The 22,564-nt window shown below is 40.3% G+C and overlaps 1 protein-coding gene, 1 long non-coding RNA gene and 1 pseudogene across 13 annotated transcripts in view; 1 reads left to right on the top strand and 2 right to left on the bottom strand.

The window, feature by feature from the left end:
- Positions 1-22,564, bottom strand: part of CCDC30 (coiled-coil domain containing 30) — a 190,376-nt gene that overhangs the window by 37,543 nt on the left and 130,269 nt on the right. For all 10 annotated transcript variants that reach the window (XM_021940150.2, XM_031667593.1, XM_031667607.1 and 7 more), the window contains one exon: positions 8,498-8,610. In XM_021940150.2, coding sequence (XP_021795842.2) covers positions 8,498-8,610 — 113 coding nt within the window. The remainder of the gene's footprint in view (positions 1-8,497; positions 8,611-22,564) is intronic.
- Positions 1-22,564, top strand: part of LOC108586682 — a 70,198-nt gene that overhangs the window by 2,099 nt on the left and 45,535 nt on the right. The gene's annotated exons all lie outside the window — the stretch shown is intronic.
- LOC103884101 lies at positions 3,014-3,774 on the bottom strand (annotated as a pseudogene). Its single transcript, XR_646585.4, has one exon. The product of XR_646585.4 is annotated as a succinate dehydrogenase cytochrome b560 subunit, mitochondrial pseudogene (transcript).

Raw genomic sequence — 22,564 nt, 5'->3', positions numbered from 1 at the left:
TACAAAATTAGCTGGGCGTGGTGCTGCATGCCTGTAATTCCAGCTACTTGGGAGGCTGAGGCAGAAGAATCGCTTGAACTTGGGAGGCGGAGGTTGTGGTGAGCTGAGATGGCACCATTGCACTCCAGCCTGGGCAACAAGAGCAAAACTCCTTCTCAAAAAAAAAAAAAAAAAAGATATCACTGGTTTTCAACATCCTCCAGTCTATAGCTTCAGAGACGTAAGATACAGCAGTGTACCTGCCATCCTCTGGGTTTCCCAGCTGTTCACAGTTGCTCTGATGTTTTGACATCATTTATAATACAACATGTACTTCTGAAACTGTTTTTGCAAGAATTATAACTGAAGAAATTATGATAGTGAAAGAGATCTGACCTAACTAACTCCATCTTGCTTCTAACCTCCAAGCTGTTCTTGTTCATTCCTAGTGTAGGCCCAACTAACTTTGGGAGAAACTTAGTTTATAGTTTAACTTCAAAACAAACTTGGTAACAGCCCTTTCCCCAAACAAACCCCCTTCTTGCCTGGGGACTAGACTGCCTTTGCAGGACTAACAAATTAGCCTCAAGATTAGAAATTATGGTTTAGGAGTCACTGTTGTAAACCTGAGATCAGTGCTCGAGATATTTTGCAGATCCTGTGTTGAGGTGCGCCAGCTGATGCCACCTAGATGGATAAACTGGATCATATGGTCTTGTGGCTCCCACCCAGGAACTGACTCAGTGCAAGAGGACAGCTTCAACTTTCTGTGATTTAATCTTCGACCTGATCAGTCAACACTCCCTGCTTTCTAACCCCCGACCGACCAAATTATCCTTAAAAACCCAATCATCAAATTTTCAGGGAGATTGATTTGAGTAATAAAACTCTGGTCTCCCATACAGCTGACTCTGCATGAATTAATCTCTTTCTGTCTTGCAATTTCCCTGTCTTGATTATCATCAGCTCTGTCTAGGCAGTGGGCAAGTAGAACTCCATTGGGTGTTACCCTTCTGGAATTTCTTTCACCTATCCTGTACTGGAATATTAAAACCCAAGTCTCTAACTTCTCATGCCACACAGCTACTCTCTTATTCTGCCATTTGGGTTATTAAAAAAATAAATTTATTCCTTAAATTTTTTTTGGTAGAAAAGAGATCTCACTCTGTTCCCTAGGCTGGTCTCGAACTCCTAGGTTCAAGTGATCCTTCTGTCTTGGCCTCTGAAAGTGCTGGGATTACAGGCGTGAGCCACCATGCCAGGCCAATTTGTTATTTAAAATAATTAATTACAGAAAGTTTGGGAAAATCCCCAACTCCCAAGATGACCAGTACTATGATATTGCATTTCCTTCTAATTCCTTTTATAAGTATCTTTAGTTTAAACATTGTCTACATCAAAATGTTTATTGTATGCTCTTTTCACTTACTACATTATAAGCATTTTCCCACATTGTTATCTAATATTCACAGCCATCATCCTTTACAGCTGTATTATGTCCTATTAAGTGACTATATTATGCTTCACCTAATTATTCTCCTATTATTTGATATTAAGGGTACTCTCTGTAGTGTTATACACGGTTTGGAAAGCATGTTGATCAGTACAGCTGGTGAGAACTTAGAGCTTCCCTTGTCATTGCTGGCAATCTGTCACAACTATTGGTTCAGTCTGAAGTTCTGTTGCCTACCTTGCCCGAAGAATATGTAGATTTTCTATGCTTGTTTTTGGCTTTGTTAACTATTAATTTTATGAGGTGGCACAATATTTACATTTTAAAATTTAGGAGCAACTTTTAGCTTGTGTTTAAATAAAACCGGGTTGTCTATACTTCAATTTGAAAAAAGCAAGGGAATTGTTTCTCTGGAAAAGTGGTAGAGAAAATGTAAAAAAAAAAAACCATTGTCTGTGAAAGTCGGGACTGGGATCAGGGAAATGAAAACAAAAATAAATGTAGAGTTTCAATAATTCTTTCCATTTTCTTTCCTAAATATAGTTTTCAACCTTGGATGCACATTAGAATCACACAAGGATGCTTTTAGAAAAGTGTTGATCCACAGACCCTATGCCCAAAGGTTTTTTTTTTTTTTTTTTGAGACAGAGTCTCGCTCTGCCGCCCAGGCTGGAGTGCAGTGGCCAGATCTCAGCTCACTGCAAGCTCCGCCTCCCGGGTTCACGCCATTCTCCTGCCTCAGCCTCCCGAGTAGCTGGGACTACAGGTGCCCGCCACCGCGCCCGGCTAGTTTTTTGTATTTTTTAGTAGAGACGGGGTTTCACCGTGTTAGCCAGGATGGTCTCGATCTCCTGACCTCGTGATCCGCCCGTCTCGGCCTCCCAAAGTGCTGGGATTACAGGCTTGAGCCACCGCGCCCGGCCTTTTTTTTTTTTTTTTAAATGAGTATTTTAATTCAGTTTCAGAAAAAAAGGGTACATGACTTTGATGAGAAAGCACAAAATTAAGAGGCTTTTCTGGAAATCCAAGAAAAAGAAATAACCATTAATATGTTCAATAATTTTCTGGATCTTCTTCTTGTGTCAAAAGCAGCTGCTCCAAGAACTAACTAGCCCTCTTTATCTCCCTCTAACTGGGACAGACTAATTCCCCTCCACCCCCACCTCTCTTCTTTCAATAACACTGTGTAGGTGTTAATGGCCTGGGTTCTCACCAATGAACAGAATTGTCCTTTAAGCCAGCAACCCACAGGCAGTGGCACCCAAAGCCTCACCCCCAGTCCCCAGGGCAGAAGCCACAGAGCTAGCATTGTTTCCACTGTCTCAGGAAGAAGGAGCCAAAAGCTGACCCTCAGCACAAATCAAAGCCCAATATGGAGACAGAATAACTGCTTCTAGGCCGAGAGTTGGCAAGCTGTGGGCAAAAAAGGGGAGTTTTTGCAGCCACCGCATCTTTAGAAACAAGGGGAAAACTAGACCCTTTTCCACTATTACAGTCTACAAGGTACTCTACTGCTCCAAGGGGATCTGAAAGTACAAAAGGATCTGAACAAATAAGGAGAACTTTTCCCAGGCTGGAGATAAGAATGAAAAACAGAAAGATGGATGAATGTAATAAGGTGTAGGAAGATGATGCTGGGAACCTCCGTTCTTCACATGGCTGCCAGCCCCATAGAGGACAACACAGTAAGAACCAGGACAACCACTCCAGACTGGTATAGCTGGGGAATCTTCAGGCCTTTTCCTAGGTCCCACATCAAATGTCGGATCCCATTCTAGGTATGATACATGAGAGGGAAGACAAGTGCAGACTTAGCTGTGTGGATCAGTGCTAGCCCCAGACACAGGGACTTCACGAGTTCCAAATAAGACTCAAAGTTCCCAGGGAGTAACAGGGCTGACATGCCAAAAAGAGAGACCCCTGCACTCAAAGCAATACCAGTGCCACGGTGGCAGATGGACATCGCCATGGGAAGAGACCAGCTGTAGATAGTGATGTGGGGAGATACAGGACGGTTTGAACCTATATTCTTATTCCAGAACTGCTCCATCTCTTCTTTGGCCATGGTTCCCAAAGGAACAGCATTTCTGATACAGAGCTGTGGGCTAAAGTGGGCTTGGAGGCAATGATGACCAACATGTCTCAGCAAGAGCGCAGCCATCTGGGGTTCCAGTCTGGACGGAAGTCATGCCCAAAGGTTTTCATTTTATTCATCTATGTTGGAGCCCAGGCATGTGCAGTGGGGTCAGAATCCACCACCCTAAAAGGCTGTGTACAAATAATGTGGAAAAACATCCAGCCTCACTAGCCATCAAAGAAATTCAAAACAGGTCGGGTGTGGTGGCTCACGCCTGTAATCCCAGCACTTTGGGAGGCCAAGGCGAGTGGATCATCTGAGGTCAGTAGTTTGAGACCAGCCTGGCCAACATGGCGAAACCCTGTCTTTACTAAAAATACAAAAATTAGCCGGGCGTGGTGGCACACGCCTGTAGTCCCAGCTACTTGGGAGGCTGAGGCAGGAGAATCACTTGAACCCAGGAGGCAGAGGTTGCAGTGAGCCGAGATCGTGCCACTGCACTCCAGCCTGGATGACAGAGCGAGTCTCCATCTCAAAAACAAACAAACAACAACAACAACAAAAAAGAAATTCAAAATAAAATGACAAGTGACTAATTTCTGTCTATAAGTGCACTTAAAAATAATAGAATATGTTGAACAAAGAAGTCAGACACAAAAGAGTATGAAGCTGCCCCAACAAGGTTGACAGGAAGTACATGCTGGGTTCTGGACAGCAATATAATTATGATAAAGCATTAATCGGGCTTCACTTTGGTCCACTTCCTTGTTGCTAAAAGTCACACAGCATTAGATACTGATCATTTGCATCCCCATTGTTCCTATAGACAGGACCTCTAACATTAGAATCCCAGCAGGGATTATAGGAAGCTGAGGCAGGTGGATCATTTGAGATCAGGAGCTCAAGACCAGCCTAGCCAACATGGTGAAACCCCATCTCTATTAAAAATATCAAAATTAGCCAGGCAGTAATGGCACGCGCCTGTAATCCCAGCTACTCGGGAGGTTGAGGCAGGAGAATCGCTTGAGCCTGAGAGGTGGAGGTTGTGATAAGCCAAGATGAGGCCACTGTGGTCCAGAGTCTGGGCAAGAGAGTGAAATCCTGTCTCAAAAAACAAACAAACAAACAAACAAACAAACAAACGGAATTGCTTAAGATGTTTTTCAGAAACAGATTCCAGCAACCAGTTTGAAGACCCCCAGAGAGGAACAGCATCAGTATGAGAATATAGCTTCTTCATCTCCCTGTCCCATGACTTCACCCTGGACTCTTTGACCTGTTAACCATCTTCACATTTTGGCCCAATCCAAAACCCTTAAAAACCCTGATCCTAAGTTCCTCAAGGAGATAGGTTTGAGGTTTCCTCCCATCTCTTCATTTGATGACTCTACGATTAAACCTCTTTCTCTGCTGCAACCCAATGGCTTGGTGTATTGACTTGCTGTGTGCATTGGGCAACAAACCTATTATGGTTACAATTACATGTAATGTAATTCCATTTAGAAGAAATTCCAGGACAGGCAGAAATCAGAACAGTGGCAACTTGGAGGAAGGTGGGAAAAGCAGTAGGTGCAGATCAACTGCAAACAGGTTATAGAGGACTTTAAGGGACAGTGGAAATATTCTGTATCTTTTTTTTGAGATGGAGTCTTACTGTGTCATTCAGGCTGGGGTGCAGTGGCATGATCTTGGCTCACTGCAATATCTGCCTCCTGGGCTCAAGTGGTCCTCCTGCCTCAGCCTCCCAAGTAGCTGGGACCACAGATGTGCACCACCATGCCTGGCTAATTTTTGTATTTTTGGTAGAGACAGGGTTTCACCATCTTGCCTGGCCTGGCCTTGAACTCCTGAGCTGAAGCAATCTGCCCACCTCAGCCTCCCAAAGTGTTGGGATTACAGGCGTAAGTCACTGCGCCTGGCCCTGTTCTGTATCTTCATTGGAGTGGTGGTAATATGGACACAAACATTTGTCAAAACTTATCCAATTGTATATTAAAAAATCTTTGCATATATTATATGCAAATTATATCTCAAACAAAGAATATTGGGGAAAATTTCATCAGAACCTCTGTCCCCCATCAATACTAGACTCAATGCTAACGAGGATGTGGTAAAATTGCTACTCTTACATAATGAAGGCAGAAAAATTTGGTAGCGTCAGAGGCATTTGAACCAGAGCAACTCCATCTTGACTAAGGGTTGGGTAAAATGAGAATGAGACCTGCTGGGCTGCATTCTCGTGAGGTTAGGCATTCTTTTTAGTCTCACTTTGTCGCCCAGGCTGGAGTGCAGTGGTGCGATCTCGACTCACTGCAAGCTCCGCCTCCCCGGTTCACGCCATTCTCCTGCCAGGAGCTCGCCACCATGCCCGGCTAATTTTTTGTATGTTTAATAGAGACGAGGTTTCACTGTGTTAGCCAGGATGGTCTTGATCTCCTGACCTCGCGATCCGCCGGCCCCGGCCTCTCAAAGTGTTGGGATTACAGGCGTGAGCCACCGCGCCTGGCTGAGGTTAGGCATTCTTAAATCACAGGATGAGATAGGAAGTTGGCACAAGATACAGGTCACAGAGATCCCAGTGATAAAACAGGATACAGTAAAGAAGCCAGCCAAAACCCACCAAAACCAAGATGGCAATGAAAGTGACCTCTGGTCATCCTCACGCCTCATTATATGCTAATTATAATGTATTAGCATGATAAAAGACACTTCCATCAGCGCCATGACAGTTTACTAATGCCATGGCAACATCTGGAAATTACCCTATATAGACTAAAAAAAAGAGGAACCCTCAGTTCTGGTAAATTCCTGTCCCCTTCCCAGAAAGCACATGAATAATCCACCCCATATTTATAATCAAGAAATAACCATAAAAATAGCCAGCCAGCAGCCCTCGGGGCAGCTCTGTCTATAGAGTAGACATTCTTTTATTTCTTTACTCTCTTAGTAAGTTTGCTTTTCCTTTACTGTTTAGACTCGCCCTGAATTCTTTCTTGCATGATTTCCAAGAACCCTCAATTGGGGTCTGGGTTCAGGACCCCTTTCCAATAATAGTAGGATACTTCGGAATGTTTGTCAACACATTTTAAGATCTATAGTTCTATAAAAATAAATTTAAAAATGAAAAATATAATAGCAAAATAAAAATATTCAACCATCAGACTAGTGAGTAATTCTTAACCAAATTAGGATTATGTTGTGAGAGTTAATTCCAGCAGGTCTAGGATTAACCTAAACTGTTTTGCTAAAGTGCCTGTTTGGCACTGACTGTTGGTCAAGCATATTACAGAGGGAAACAGAAAGATTAAAATAGTGTGTGGCCTCATAATCTCAGGTCCAAGTTGTTTCATGGCAGTTTGTATCAGTTTATCAGCATTGTTTTTTGATAACAGTGATAATGATGATTTGCACCTGGTCTCGTTGAGACCCCCAAGAAGTCTTTGCTCTTGAAGCAGGTTACATGGCAGGAATATGCTTATGTGAACAACAGAATATAAAAAGTATTTAATAAAATCTCAGCTGAGACTTGGTTTTTTACCAGGGCTCCCTGGTTGTGAGGTGGTCAATGCGCACATGAGTGGTTCCTGATCTCAGAGAGGAAGTACATCCAGCCACAGCCCTTACAGAGGGAACACCATTGCAGCTGCTGCCTGACTTCTCTGGACCCCTTGCTGTGAAACACACATGGGCTCTAACACATATTCTTCCTCTAATGCTGTTTCTATATTATACCCTATTCCTGAAATAAGGTATACATTTGTTAGCACTGTAATTTTAGGTTCTGTTAGTCTGTTAGCAGTTGTACCCTGTTTAACTGCTGCTGTTAGTGCAAGGGCATATCAACTTCATGAAATATTAAGTTATATGGAAATAGCAAATTTGAAGACTATAGCAACAAAGCACAATGCTTATCAGATGATATTAAGAGAAAGACAGTATAAAACTTTTATAAAAGCTATGATAATAAAACCATAAAATTATGTTTATTGACAAGACACTAGGAGTGAACTTGGGAGAATGTCTGCATAAGTTTTGTTTCATTCAAAAATTTTATACTGATCACAGCTGAGAGGTGTGCCATAAATAATTATGAAAAAAATATTGCACTGGGCACAGTGGCTTACGCCTGCCTATAATCCCAGCATTTTGGGAGGCCAAGGAAGGAGGATCACTTGAGGCCAGAAATTTGAGACCAGCCTGGCCAACATAGTGAGACCCCTGTCTCTATAAATAAAAATTTAAAAGTGAGCTGGGTGTGGCTGCACGTGACTGCAGTCCCATCTACTCAGGAGACTGAGGTGGGAGGATCACTTGAGCCCAGGAGGTTGAGGCTGCAGTGAGTTGTGATCGTGCCACTACCCTCCAGCCTGGGTGACAGAGTGAGATACTATCTGAAAAAAGAATTTTTTTTTTTGCAATGTTGTTCATTATATGTAAAATGAAAAAAAAATTAACTGCCTAAAGCCAAATGTCATTTTACCTTTGGACAATGGTATTAGACTGATATACATATATGTATATATGCATGTATGTATAGAAAGAGAGAGTATTTAAGTATCATATATGTCACAGATATATCATTATATATAACACCTATATGATATACATATTACTAATATTCTGTGTCAATTCTCTAAAATAAAAAAAAGCTCTTTAAATGAGGAGAGGGTGGTTCAGGCTGAGGAAAGTGTGTGAGGTGAAAAAAAGTGTGAACGCAAGTGAGAGGGTGTATTTGGGGGAAAACAAGTTCAATATCATCAAAGCTCAATGGATGGTAATTCCCTTCTCCTTCCCTCTCTTGAGAAGAAATTAGGCCCCACATCCCTAGGAAAAGCCCTATGGATAGCACTTTTGGAAACAGGAATTTTATTATGGCCCTCTTGAAAGGCTGCTTCAGTGAGCAGCGCACTATTTAGCCCTAGAGCTGGTTCAGCAAGAAATAACTACTCTACATAGTTTTCTTCAAAAGAGAACTTGTCTTTGTTTACCTCACATGGACATTAAGCAGCTTCAATAATCGCAAATATTCTTCACGTAGAGCTTCCTTCTCTTGTTGTAGCTTAGACAGCTTCTCTGACAATTCTTGGTTGCTTTTGACATCCTGAAAAACATTGGAAAATAATGAGAACTCTGACCTGACAAAGGTATGATGTTGAAGAAATGAAAAGTCTTTCTGGTTAAAAAAAAAAAAAAAAAAAAAGCTTATAGTCACTCCAGCTTCTGAGATCATAGTAGCTTCATGGGATTCCTGTACTTCCAGATTTTCTGAAAGTCAGCAACTATTTCCCTTGCCTTTTGCTTCCCCAGCCTTCCCAATAATTTTGTAAGCATCTAATTCCCTTTATTAAAAATCTTCCAAGGCCGGGCGTGGTGGCTCATACCCATAATCCCTGTATTTTGGGAGGCTGAGGCAGGCATATCGCTTGAGCTCAGGAGTTTGAGACCAGGCTGGGCAGTATGGTAAAACCCCACGTCTACAAAAAAATATAAAAATGTGCCAGGTGTGGTGGTGTGTGCCTGTAGTCCCAGCTACTTGGGAGGCTGAAATAGGAGGATGGCTTGAGCCTAGGAGGCAGATGTTGCAGTGAGCTGAGATCACGCCACCACACTCCAGCCTGGGTAACAGAGCCAGACCCTGTCTCAAAACAAAACAAAACAAAACAAAACAAAAAAACAAAAACATCTCCCAGCTTAAAGTATATAAAGTGAAAGCTGTTCTCTTGAATTGATTAACTCTGATAAAGTATTTGGTTCTAGAAGTCACTACAGTGATGAGAAATTCAAAGTTAGGAATTTGGGATTGGTTATCTGACCTGGCTAGCTTTGAAGGTGATATAATCTTGTCACGAGTTCTAGCAAAAGAATCCATGGCAAAAGAATTGATTATCACTTATAGTTGCTGATAATGAAGTACTTTGGAAGACCATATGAGTGGTATGAAAAATGTTATAATGGAATTGAGGACTACAAGGATCGTGAGGTGGGCTAGCCACATCTGACCATGTTACTGAGCTTAGAAGAAAATGTCCAACTTGGGGATTTAATAACCGGAACAAGGCATCGTCTGAGAACCACAGACCTTCTATGAGTGTCCTAAAATAACTTCTCTCTTGTAGTCAGAAGACCAATATATCCAAAAACCAAATCCTAAATATCAAGTGGTTTGCAGAATTACAGTACTAACTGATTTCACAGGCTTGCCAGGTCTCTTATGTGAGAAACAGGGCTGTGGGAATGCGTGGAAACCTGAGAATTGAGAATGAAGACATCTGAGAGGACTCTAATGACATTGAACCCCCTGGACCTCCAGATTCCAAAATGCCTCTCTTGCCAGCACAAGTAGGCCCTCCTCTCCTAAGGAGATTAAGTTTGAAGATTCTGTAATGATTTCACCCAAGGCACTTACCTTGTAAGGGGATGCCTATTGTCCTTGAGGCCCACCTCTATACTACCACCACTTCTCATTGTCTCCAATCCTGTAACTACAGCTGGATCCCAGCACGCCATGGTAAGTTGGGGTTAAGTGTAGGGACTGACTTGGGGACTGCCATATTGAAAGAATGGCAAGATTTTGCCAACTTAAATTAGCAGAAACTCTAGGAGTATATGCAGGAATGTATTTGTAGGGAGTTACACTAGTCAGTGCCCCTAACCCTTGAACAACATGAGAGTTAGGGGCACTGACCCCCCCCACATAATTGAAAATCTGAATTATGATTTTTTTGACTCCCCACCAAATTACTAATAGCCTACTGTTAACTAGAAGTCTTATCAACAACGTAAGCAGTTAACACATATTTTGTATGTGTATCATGTATTATACTCTTGTAATAAAATAAGCCAGAGAAAATAAAATTTTATTAAGAAAATCATAAGGTAGAGAAAATATATTTACTATTCATTAAGTAGAAGTAGCTCATCACAAAGTTTTTCATCCTCATTGTCTTCATGTTGAGTAGGCTGAGGAGGAGGAGAAGAGGAGGAATTGATCTTGTTATCTCAGGGGTGGCAGAGCTGGAAGAGGTGGAGAAGGTGGCAGGGAAGGCAGGAGAGGCAGGCACACTCAGTATGACTTTACAGAAATACACTGTAATTCGACTTTTTGGCTTTTTCATTTCCCTAAAAATATTTCTATATGGTACCAATCCTTCTTTCACTGTTTTGTTAGTTTCAGTGCCTGTATCATATAGAAAGGTCCATATTGTAAAATAAGTCAAAAGCAATCTTGGATATTTGGAATCCTTCTGCCAGATTGTCTAAGGTCAATTTGTTTTCTAATACTGCTTTTTCTGTTTTCTTCCTCATTATGTGGCACTGGTTTGAAAGTGCTTATCTCCATCAAGTTGTCTTATTGTAATTCCTCCTCTGGGTGTGGTGTCTATTTGCTCTGAAATTTCTCCAAGATTCATATATTGAAACCTTGTACTCCCCACCTTTTTTTTTTTTTTTAAACCATATCCACAGTCTTTTTCATGATTTCCCTGATAGGCTCTGTTGTAAATACTGTGAAGTCATGCCCTCATCAGGACACAGTACTCTCCAGCAGGAATTTGTTGTTTTGGGTTTGATGGTTTTCACGGCCTTTTCTATAACATCGATGGCATCTTCATGCCTGTCACTTGCCACACAAATAAACTAAAAATGACAAAAATAAAAACAAACAAACAAAAACAGTGATGGCATCTTCAATGGTGCAATCCTTCCAGACTTCTCTATCAGGGTTCTCTTCCATAGTTGACAATCCTTTCCATAGAGTACCCTGTGTAATGAGCCTTAAAGGGCCTTATGACCCCGGTCTAGAGGCTGAATTACAGACATGGTGTTTGGGACTGAATTACAGACATGGTAATGAGCCTTAAAGGGCCTTATGACCCCGGTCTAGAGGCTGAATTACAGACATGGTATTTGGGGGCAAGTAGACCGCTTTAACATCTTTGGTGTTGAACTCATGTGGTTCTGGGTGGCCAGGGGCATTTGTCCAACATCAAAAGAACCTTAAAAGGCAGTCCCTTGTTACCAAGGTACTTCTTGACTTCAGGCAGAAAGCATAGATGGAATCAATCTAGAAAACAAGTTCTTGTTGTCCAGACCTTCTTTTTATACAACCAAATGACTGACAGCTGTTGTTTACCTTTTCCCTTCAAGGCTTGGGGATCAGAAGCTTCATAGATAAGGGCAGTTCTGACAATAAACTCGACTGCATCTGCACAAAACAGTTGAGTCAGCCTTTCCCTTCCTGCCTTAAATCCGTGCTCACTTATTTTCCTTACAAATAAATGTCCTTTGTGACTTTTTTTTTCTTCCCAGAATAGGGCACTTTCACCTGCATTCAAAACCTGGTCAGCAGATATCCTATTTCCTCAATGATTTTCTTCCTTTCTTTTTTTTTTCCTTAGAGATAAGTTCTTGCTATGTTGCTCAGGCCGATCTCGAACTCCTGGCCTCAAGTAATCCTCCTGCCTCAGCCTTCCAAAATGTTGGGATTACAGGAGTGAGCCACTGTGCCTGGTCACAATTATTTTCTTAATGGCATCTGGGAACTCACCTGCTGTCTCTCACTCAGCAGAAACTGCATCTCCTGTTTTCTTGACATTTTTAAAGCTAAACCTCTTCCTAAAATTAACAAACCATCCTTTTTAAAGAGAAACCTCTTCCTAAAATTAACAAACCATCTTTTGCTGGCATTATTATTCTTTAGAGATTGGGTCTTTCTCTGTTGCCCAGGCCAGAGTACAAAGGTGCAATCATATCTCACTATAGCCTCAAACTCCTGGTCTCAAGAGATCCTTCTACATCAGCTTCCCTAGTAGCTGCTACTTTGCTAGCTTTAAATTCTCTAACTTTAAATTCTTCACTTTCCTTTTGGTTTAAATTGTCATATAATGACTTCTCTTTTTCTTGAGTCATATTAGAATCTATAGATATGTCTTTCTTATAGTAATCCTGCACCAACATAAAGGCTGCATTTTCAATATGGATAAAAAGGTATTTCACAACAAATGCATGGTTTTTATGCCTGCTAGCATAGCTGCAGCAACAGCTTCATGAATTTGCTTTTCTTTTTTTATAATGGTCCTCATGTTGGATTCATTTATCTTGAAATGTCGAGCAACCACAGTTGCAGACCTCATCTATGGTACCTATCAAGCAATTCAGCTTTTTATTGTAATGTCATAATTTTTCTTTGTTTCTTGGCAGCATTTCCGACATCACTAGTGGCTAATTTGTATGAGTCCCATGCTGTAATTTAAGGTTTATGGTATTGCACTACACACAGTGAAAAATACTTGAGACCCATGAGAGATCTCTTTTTAATTCAACACAAAATTTACTGGTGAGAGGAGACTGCTCATGCAAAGAAGAATGGTGTCACATGGCATTTTAAGAGGATACCTGCAACATGTGAACTCACTGCAGGCCAAGGCAGGTGGATCACTTGAGGTCAGGAGTTCGAGACCAGCCTGACCAACATGGTGAAACCTCACCTCTACTAAAAATACAAAAATTAGCCAGGTGTGATGGGCGGATGCCTGTAATCACAGCTACTAGGGAGTCTGAAATGCGAGAATCATTTGAACCCGGGAAGCAGAGGTTGCAGTGAGCCGAGAGTACACCACTGCACTCCGGCTTGGCAACAGAGTGAAAATCTGTCTCAAAATAAATAAATAAATAAACTTACTGCAATACCAAAAGGCAGGGGCTATGAAATTATTACAGCAGTACAGTGTGTACTACAGTTAATTTTATGCAGTTATGATTTAATACTGTGTCTTTACATTTATTTACCTTTCTCTCAACTGCAAATGATGCTATGTATGGTCTGTAAGTGTTTGTGTGTTTTCATAAATATTAACTTTATAATAGAGTTATGTATACTTTATGGTAGTAAAGATAAAATAGTATCTACATATATGCTTTCACGAGGTGTCTAACTTTTTCAATGTTTCTAAGCTATATGGTTCATCTGCAAGTTTTTTCAAATTCTGGCAAATCTTCAGAAAAATTTCCAAAAGAATCTGCATACAAGTGAACCAACACAGTTGAAACCCATGTTGTTCATAGTCAACTGTAATGTTAAATAGGCTGAATTTATTAATATGAATGCACTTATTGGACATTCAGGATTTAATGTGTTAATTTGAACATCTAAGAGTGACCTTGGGCCAGATGCAGTAGCTCATGCTTGTAATTCCAGCATTTTGGGAGGCCAAGGCAGGTGGATCACTTGAGCCCAGGAGTTCAAGACCAGCCTGGGCAACATATTGAAACTCTGTCTCTACATGCAATAATAATAATAAAAAAAATAGCCAGGCATGGTTGCACGTGCCTGTAGTCCCAGCTACTTGGGAGGCTGAGGCAAGAGGATCACTTAAGTCCAGGCAGTTGAGGCTGCAGTGAGCCATGATGGCACTACTGCACTCCAGCCTGGGCGACAGAGTGAGACCCTTTCTAAAAAAAATAGTGACTTTGTTTGCTCTCTTGATTGACTGAAACTTGGACACAAAAGTGACTTATATTAAATGATATCAAGCTGCCAAATTTCTTTGGCATAAAGGAGAGAAAGGAATCCAAAAATGTAAGCAGATGGGAAATTTGGAGTGGGTTTAAAGTTACTCTTCATAACCATGGGAATCCAAAAGATACTCCCCTCACCAAGGCTTTACCAAATAACACTGGTAAGAAAGCACCAAATTACTTGAATTTGCTATATAATGCTAACCTATTGAGGATAATAGTGGAGGTGCTAACAGTGAAATGGCTCCCTGATTTTAATGGGGATGATGGTACTACACAGTGTCAGAGGTCAAGCGGCAGTGCTTAACTTCCAGATACAAGGAAGTATTATTAATGTTAGTAGGAAATTGGGCCAGAGATACAATCAAAGGGTTTGACCTATAGCTATCTTGTCATAGTTAATTGATGACAATGACTGTAGGACTAAAATATACAGGCAGCCAATTAAAGTCTTACTTGAAATGTATTTTCAAACAAAGAAGTAAGTAAATAAATAAATAAATGGAACCCCCTAGGTCTGGTGAACAGAGGCCCAACTTAAATGACAAGAATGGAAAGTAATGGCGTCTTGTTGTTCAATCCCTAGGCCTGGGTCAGCCCACAGACGCAGAGTCCTTAGCATGATGGGAGTGCTAGGTTTTCTTCAGGAAAAACCCTGTGATACTGACACAAGTATGTGATCTTCTCCCACACATTCCCCAAAGAGGACCTGTAGTCTCTTATCAAAGTGACCGGGCATTGGAGAAAGAGAATTATATAGACTTTTGGGGAACTGCAGTACAGTGATTCCGAGTCAACACTAATACCTTGGAACCCAAAGCACTATTGAATTTCACAATTCAGAGTGTGGACCTTAAGGAAATGAGGTGAAAAATGGAGTTAAAAATCACAGTGTATCTTAGGACACGTCTGCAGTGATTCAATGGCTACGTGTATGTTTCTGAATCTCCTCAGTGGCTATTTCCCTAATTCTTGAATGTATAGTCAAAATAATCTGGAATAGCAGACTCTCCATACTGGCTTTCAACCTGAGGAGTGAGGGCTATTGATGGAAGAAAAGGCCAAGTGCTTGGAGTTGCCTCTTTAGATTCTGGAATCAACATACACCACATTTGTTCCTTCAACTCATTTAATTTAATTTAATTTTTTAAGAGACAGAATCTCACTCTCAAATGCCTTTCTAAAATTAACAAACCATTCCTTGCTGGCATTATTATTTTTTAGAGCTTGGGTCTTGTTCTGTTGCCCATGTGGGGGTGCAGTGGTATAATCACAGCTCAGTGCAGCTTCAAATTCCTAGGCTCGAGTGATCCTCCTGCCTCAGCCTCTCAAGTAGCTAGGACTACAGGCATGTACCACCCAGCTAATTAAAAAAAAAAAAATTGGAGAGACAGGGTCTTCCTATGTTGCTCAGGCTGGTCTCGAACTTCTGGCCTCAAGCAATCCTTCCACCTCAGCCTCCTAAAGTCCTAGAATAACAGGTGTGAGCCACCATGCGTGTCCCTTCGACCCATTTATTAAGTGAGGGCTACAAGTTTTTAGTGGTGTCCAAAGCAAGACATTTTTCTTGCTTCCAAGTTTTGGCAGTTATGAATAAAGCTGCTATGAACATCCGTATGCAGGGTTTTGGGTAGGCATAACTTTTTCAACTCCTTTGGGTAAATACCAAGGAGCATGGTTGCTGGATCATATGGTGAGAGTACATTTAGTTTTGTGAAAAACCAGCAAACTGTCTTCCAAAGTGACAGTGCCATTCTGCATTCCCACCAGCAATAAATGAGTGCAAGGATATTGCTTCATATGCTTGCCAGCATTTGGTGTTGTCAGTGCTCTGGATTTTGGTTCATTCTAATAGGTATGTAGTCGTATCTCATTGTTGTTTTAATTTGCATGTCCCTGATGACATATGATGTGGACGTTTCCCATATTTTCAGTTTACTGACAGCATTTATAGTGAATGGATGTTGGATTTTGTCAAATCCTTTCTATGCATTTGCCACGGTTTGAATGATGGTGTTCCCTCCAAAATTCCTGTTGAAACATAATTCCCAATGCAACAATATTAAGAGATACGGCCTTTGGGAGGTGATTAAGTCATGAGGGCTCTGATCTCATGAATGGAATTAGCATCCTTCTAAAAGGGCTCCCAGTTGAAGGGAGCCCCCTCTTACCCTTTTATCCTTTCCACTATGTGAAGACACAGAGTTCCTCCCCTCCAGAGGGTGCAGCAACAAAGTGTCATTTTGGAAGCAGAGAGCAGACATCATCAGACACCAATACTGCTGGCATCCCGATCTTAGACTTCCCAGCCTCTAGGACTGTAAGAAATGAATTTCTGTTGTTTATAAATTACCCAGCCTCAAGTATTTTGTTATAGCACATAAACAGACTAAGACAGCATCGATAGATAGAATCATGTGATTTTCCTTTTTAGCTTGTTGATGCAATGAATTATACACTTTATTTTCAAATGTTGAAGCAGTTTTGCATACCTGAGATAAATCACTTGATCATGGTGCATAATTCTTTGTATACATTGTCGGATTTGGTTTGCTAATATTTTGTTGAGGATTTTTATATCTATGTGAGAGATACTGGTCTATATTTTTCTTGTAATGTCTTTGGTTTTGGTATGAAGGGAATTCCAGCCACATAGAATTAATTAGGGAGTATTCCCTCTGCTTCCATCTCCTAAAGAGACTATAGAGAATTGATTTAATTTATTTCTTAAATGTGTGGTAGAAATCACCAGTGAAACCATTTGAGCCTGTTGCTTTCTGTTTTAGAAGGCTAGTATATGGATTCAATTTCTTTAATAGATATAGTTCTATTCAGATTGTCTATTTCTTCTTGCGTGAATTTTGGTAGACTATTTCAAGGAATTGGTCCATTTTATTTAGGTTATCACATTTGTGGGCATAAAGTTGTTCATAATATTTATTGATGATTGCTCTAATGTTCGTGGCATCTGTAGTAATGTTCCCTCTTTCATTTCTATTATTTGTAATTTGTAATTTATGTCCTCTCTCCCTTTTTTTTTTTTTTGTTAGCCTGGCTAGAGGTCTATCAATTTTATTTATCTTTTCAAAGAACCGGTTTTTGGTTTCATTGTTCTATTGAGTTTCCATTTAAATTTCACTGATTTCTTTAAAATTTTTTTTACACAAACATCACCATGTTAGATAATTTCATTGATTTCTCCTCTAATTTTTAATTTTTTTCTGCTTACTTTGGATTTACTTTGCTCTTCTTTTTGTAATTTTCTAAGGTCGAAACTTAGATAATTGATTTTAGATCTTTTTTTTCTCTTCTGTATATTTTCAAATACCCTGTCTTGAGCTCACTGATTCTTCTGCTTTATCCATTCTGCTGTCAACAGCCTTCAGTCCATTTTTCAGTTCAGCAATTGCATTTCTCACAGTTCTAGGATTTCTGTTCTATTTTTAATAATTTCAATATATTTGTTGAATTTATCTGATGAATTTCTGAATTTCTTTTCTGTGTTATCTTGGAATTCACTGAATTTCCTTAAAACTGCCATTTTGAATTCTTGATCCAAAACCTCACACATCACCATCTTGTTAGGGCTGGTCACTGTCTCCTTGCTTTGTCTGTTTGGGGAGGTCATGGTTTCCTGTTTGCTGTTGTTCTTTTGGGCTTACATCTTTGTCTTCACATTGAAGGATTATTTATTTATTCCAGTCTTTGCTGACTGGCTTCTTTTGGTCTTTCTAGGGTATGTTTGCTTAGAGGTTCTTTGAAGTTCACCTGTTGAATCCCCTTTACCCTAGGTCACTGCCTCCTTTTCAGGACTAGATGGGTGCCTTAAGCCAAGGTTTGCCTCAGTTCTCCAAAACATGTGGAGTGCTGCCCATCCTGGATTGTGGTTGGGGGTGTCCCAAAATGGGATGCCCTGGCTATGTGGGAAGGCTAGCTAGGGGTTCATGCCCAGAAGACTCATGGACTGTGCCTCATACAGCATGGTGGTGCAGAACAGCCACTCTGATTTTGCATCTCCTTTGGCTGAGATAAACAGGACGATTTTGTGGGCTGGAGTTGTTAGTCACAATCCCTCTCTTTGTTTCAAGCTGCCTTCAGGGGTTTTTCTCCTTTCAGACACTCACAATGCTTCCCGTCTTTCTTCTCTTCTAATATATACATTCAATGCTATAAATGTCCTTTGTAGAACCACTTTCCAACAAATTTTGATAAGTTGTATTTTCACTTTCATTTAGTTCAAAATATTTTGAAATTTCTCTTGTGATTTCTTCTTTGACTTTTGTGTTTACAAGTCTGTTGTTTTAATCTCCAAGTATTTGGGAGTTTTCCAGCTATCTTTCTGTTACTGATTTCTAGTTTAATTCCATTAGGGTCTATATTAGTCCATTCTCACACAACTATAAGGAAGTACCTGAGACTGGGTAATTTATGAAGAAAAGATATTTAATTGACTTGCAGTTCCACAAGCTATACAGGAAGTATGACTGGGAGGCCTCAGGAAACTTACAATCATGGCGGAAGGTGAAGGGGAAGCAAGACATGTCTTACCACAGAGGAGCTGGGGAGAGACAGAGAAAAAGAGGGAGGGAGGGAGGAAGAGAGAGCACGAGAGCGAGAGCGACAGTGAGAGAGAGAGAGAAAGAGCGAGAGAGAGAGAGCACACAGGGGGAAGTGTTACACACTTTCAAACAACCAGATCTCGTGAGAACTCTATCATGAGGCAGCACTAGGGGGATGGTGCTAAACCATCAGAAACCACTCCAATGATCCAATCACCTCCCACAAGGCCCCTCCTCCAACACTCGGGATCACTAATCAACATGAGATTTGGGTGGGGACACAGAGCCAAACCATATCAGGGTCTGAGAGCATGCATTGCATGATTTCTATTCTTTCATGTTTGTTAATGTGTGTTTTATGGCCCAGAATGTGGTCTATCTTAACATTCCATGACAGCTTGAGAAGAATGTGTAATCTGCTGTTGTTGAATGAAGTAGTCTATAGATGTCCACTATATCCAGCTGGTTTATAGTGGTGTGGATTTCAACTATGTCCTCACTGATTTTCTGCCTGCTGGATCTGTCCATTGCTGATAGAGAGGTATTAAAATCTGCAATGATAACAGTGAATTCACCTACTCCTCCTTGCAGTTGTATCAATTTTTGCCTCACATATTTTGACATTCTTTTGTTAGGCACATACATATTAAAGATTGTTTTTGTCTTCTTGGAGAATTGACCTTTTTAATCATTAAATAATGTTCCTCTTTATCCTGGATAAGTTCCTGATATGACTTGGTTCTGTTTCCCCCACCAAATCTCATGCTGAATTGTGATCCCGAGTCTTGAAGGTGGGGCCTGGTGGAAGGTGATTGGATCATGGGGGTGGTTTCTAATGGTTTAGCTCCATGCTCCTAGTGCTGTCTGGTGATAGAGTTGTCACAAGATCCAGTTGTTTGAAAGTGTTTAGCACCTCCCGTCTCACTCTCTCTTCCTCTTCCAGCCATGTAAGATGTGCCTTGCTTCCCCTTTATCTTCTGCCATAATTGTAAGTATCCTGAAGTCTCCCCAGCCATGTAGGATGGTGAATCAATTAAAACTCTTTTCTTTATAGATTACCCAGTCTCAGGTATGTCTTTATAGCAGCATGAGAATGGACTAATACACTTCCCTTGCTCAGAAGTATGTGCTGTCTGAAATTAATTTAGCTACTCTCACTTTCTTTTGATTAGTGTTAGCATGTTACATCCTTCTCCATCCATTTACTTTTAATTTACATATGTCTTTATATTTAAAGTGGGCTTCTTGTAGACAACATATAGTTGGGTTTTGTTCAACTTTGACCAATTTAGACATTCTCTTTTAATTGGTGCACTTAAATCATTGATGTCTAAAGTGATTATTAATATAATTAGATTAATATCTACCATATTTATTACTATTTTCTATTAGTTGTTCTTTGTTGCTATTTTTGTCTTCCATGCTTTTTATGCCTTTTGTGATTTTAATTGAGCATTTAATATGATTCCATTGTCTCTCCTTTCTTAGGGTATCAGTTGTACTTCTTTCTATTTTTTCTAGTGGCCCTAGAGTTTAAAATATACAGTTAACCCAAGTCTGCTTTCAAATAACACTATACCACTTCACAGTTAGTATGAGTACCTTATAATAAGAAGATAATCCTAATTCTTCCTTCTTGTCCCTTATATCATTGTTGTCATTAATTCACTTACACATAAGCATATCTAAGTGTACGTATGTGTGTGTATATATATTTATACACACAATTATATATGACACACATAATCAAATACATTGTTGCTATTATACTGAACAACTTATCTCTTAGATCAACTAAAATTTAAAAATGAAACTTTTTACTTTACCTTCACTTATTTATTCTCCAATGCTTTTCCTTCCTTATGTAGATCCTGGTTTCTGGTCTATATTTTATTTCCCTTCTCTCTAAAGAACTTCTTTTAACATTTCTTGCAAGGTAACAGATTCCCTTAATTTTTTTTGTCTGAGAAAGTATTTCTCTTTCACTTAGAAACAATTTTTTGTTGTTGTTGTTGAGATAGAGTCTTACTATGTTGCCCAGGTTGGTCTCAAACTCCTGATCTTGAGCGATCTTCCCATCTTGGCCTCCCAAAGTACTGGGATTACAGGTATGAGCTACCACACCTGGCCCTCACCTTTACTTTTTTTTTTTTTTGAGACAGGGTCCCACTCTGTCACCCTGGCTGAAGTGCAGTGGCATGACCAACTTGGACATTCTCTTTTAATTGGTGCCTTTAAACCATTGATGTCTAAAGTGATTATTAATATAATTTGATTTATATCTACCACATTTATTACTATTTTCTATTAGTTACTCTTATTCTTTGTTGCTACTTTTGTCTTCCATGCTTTTTCTGCCTTTTGTAATTTTAATTGAGCATTTTATATAATTCCATTGTCCCTCCTTTCTTACTGTATCAGCTCATTGCAGCCTCAGCCTCCTGGGCTCAAAAAATCCTTCCACCTCAACCCACTCCCAGACCCCCACCCCACCCCCAGTAGCTGGAATTAGAGATGCATGCCACCACATCCAGCTAATATATATATATATATTGTAGAGATAAGGTTATCACTATGTTGCCCAGATTGATCTTGAACTCCTTGGCTCAAGAGATCCTCCTGCCTCGGCCTCCCAAAGTGCTGGGATTACAGGTATGAGCCACCATGCCCAGCTTCCCTCACTTTGGAAGGATAATTTTGCAAGGTACAGAATTCTAGGTTGGTAATTTTTTCTGTCAATACTTTACTATTTATGTATTTATTTATTTCACAGGCCAGAATGCAGTGGCGCAATCATGGTTACTGCAGCTTTGAACTCCTGGGCTCAAGCGATCCTCCCACCTCAGCCTCCCAAGTAGTTGGGATTGCAGGTGGTGCTCCACCACACCTGGCTAAGTTTTTTTTTTTTTTTTTTCCATTTTTTTGTAGAGATTGGAGTCTCACTATGTTGCTCAGGCTGGTCTTGAACTCCTGGCCTTAAGTGATCCTCCTGCCTCAGCCTCCCAAAATGCTGGGATTACAGGTGTGAGCCACTATGCCTGGCCATTTTTTTTTAAAGGCAGATCCTTGCTTTGTCCCCTAGACGGGAATGCAGTGGCATGATCACAACTCACTGCCACCTAGACCTTCAGGCTCAAGCGATCCTCCTCCTCCAGCCTCCTGAAATGGTATAGTGTTATTTGAAAGTGGACTTGGGTTAGTTGTATATTGTAAACTCTAGGGCCACTCAGCTGGGACCACAGGTGTGCACCACTATACCCAGCTAATTAAAAAACTTTTTTGGTAGGGATGGGGTTTCATCATGTTGCCCAGGCTGGTCTCAAGTGACCTTTCTGCCTCGGCTTCTCAAAGTGCTGGGATTACAGGTGCAAACCACTGTGCCCAGCCTCAACACTTTAAATATTTCACTCCACTCTTCTCTTGCTTGCACGGTTTCTGAAGAAAAGTTGGAAGTAATTCTTATCTTTGTTCCTCTCTGGGTAAGGCTATTTATTTTTTCCTCTTTCAGAATTTTTTTTTCTCTTTGATTTTCTGTCATTTGAAAATTTTATGCCTAGATGTAGTTTTTCAGGCATTTATCCGCTTGATGTTCTCTGAGCTTCCTGAAATCTCTGGTTTGGTGTCTGACATTAATCTCAGGAAATTCTCAATCATGATTATTATTTCAAATATGTCTTCTGTTCCTTCCTCTATTTCTTCTCCTTTGGTTATTTCCCATATATATCTATCATACCTCTTACATTTATCCCACAGATCTTAGATATTCTGTTGTTTTTGTTTGTTTGTTTTAGCATTTTTTGTTTGCTTTTCAGTTTTTAGATTTCTATTAAGATGTCCTCAAGGACAGAGGCTCTTTCCTCAGTTGTATGCAGTCTATTAATAAGCCCATCAAGGTATTCATTTCTGTTACAGTGTTTTTGATCTTGACTTAAACATCAAAAACACTGTAACAGAATTTCTATGTGGTTCTTTCTTAGGGTT

The sequence above is a fragment of the Papio anubis genome, chromosome 1, assembly GCF_008728515.1.
Source record: "Papio anubis isolate 15944 chromosome 1, Panubis1.0, whole genome shotgun sequence".
Lineage (NCBI taxonomy): Eukaryota > Metazoa > Chordata > Mammalia > Primates > Cercopithecidae > Papio > Papio anubis.
Note: the sequence above shows the minus strand (reverse complement) of the source record. Positions and strands in the feature narration are given on the sequence as shown.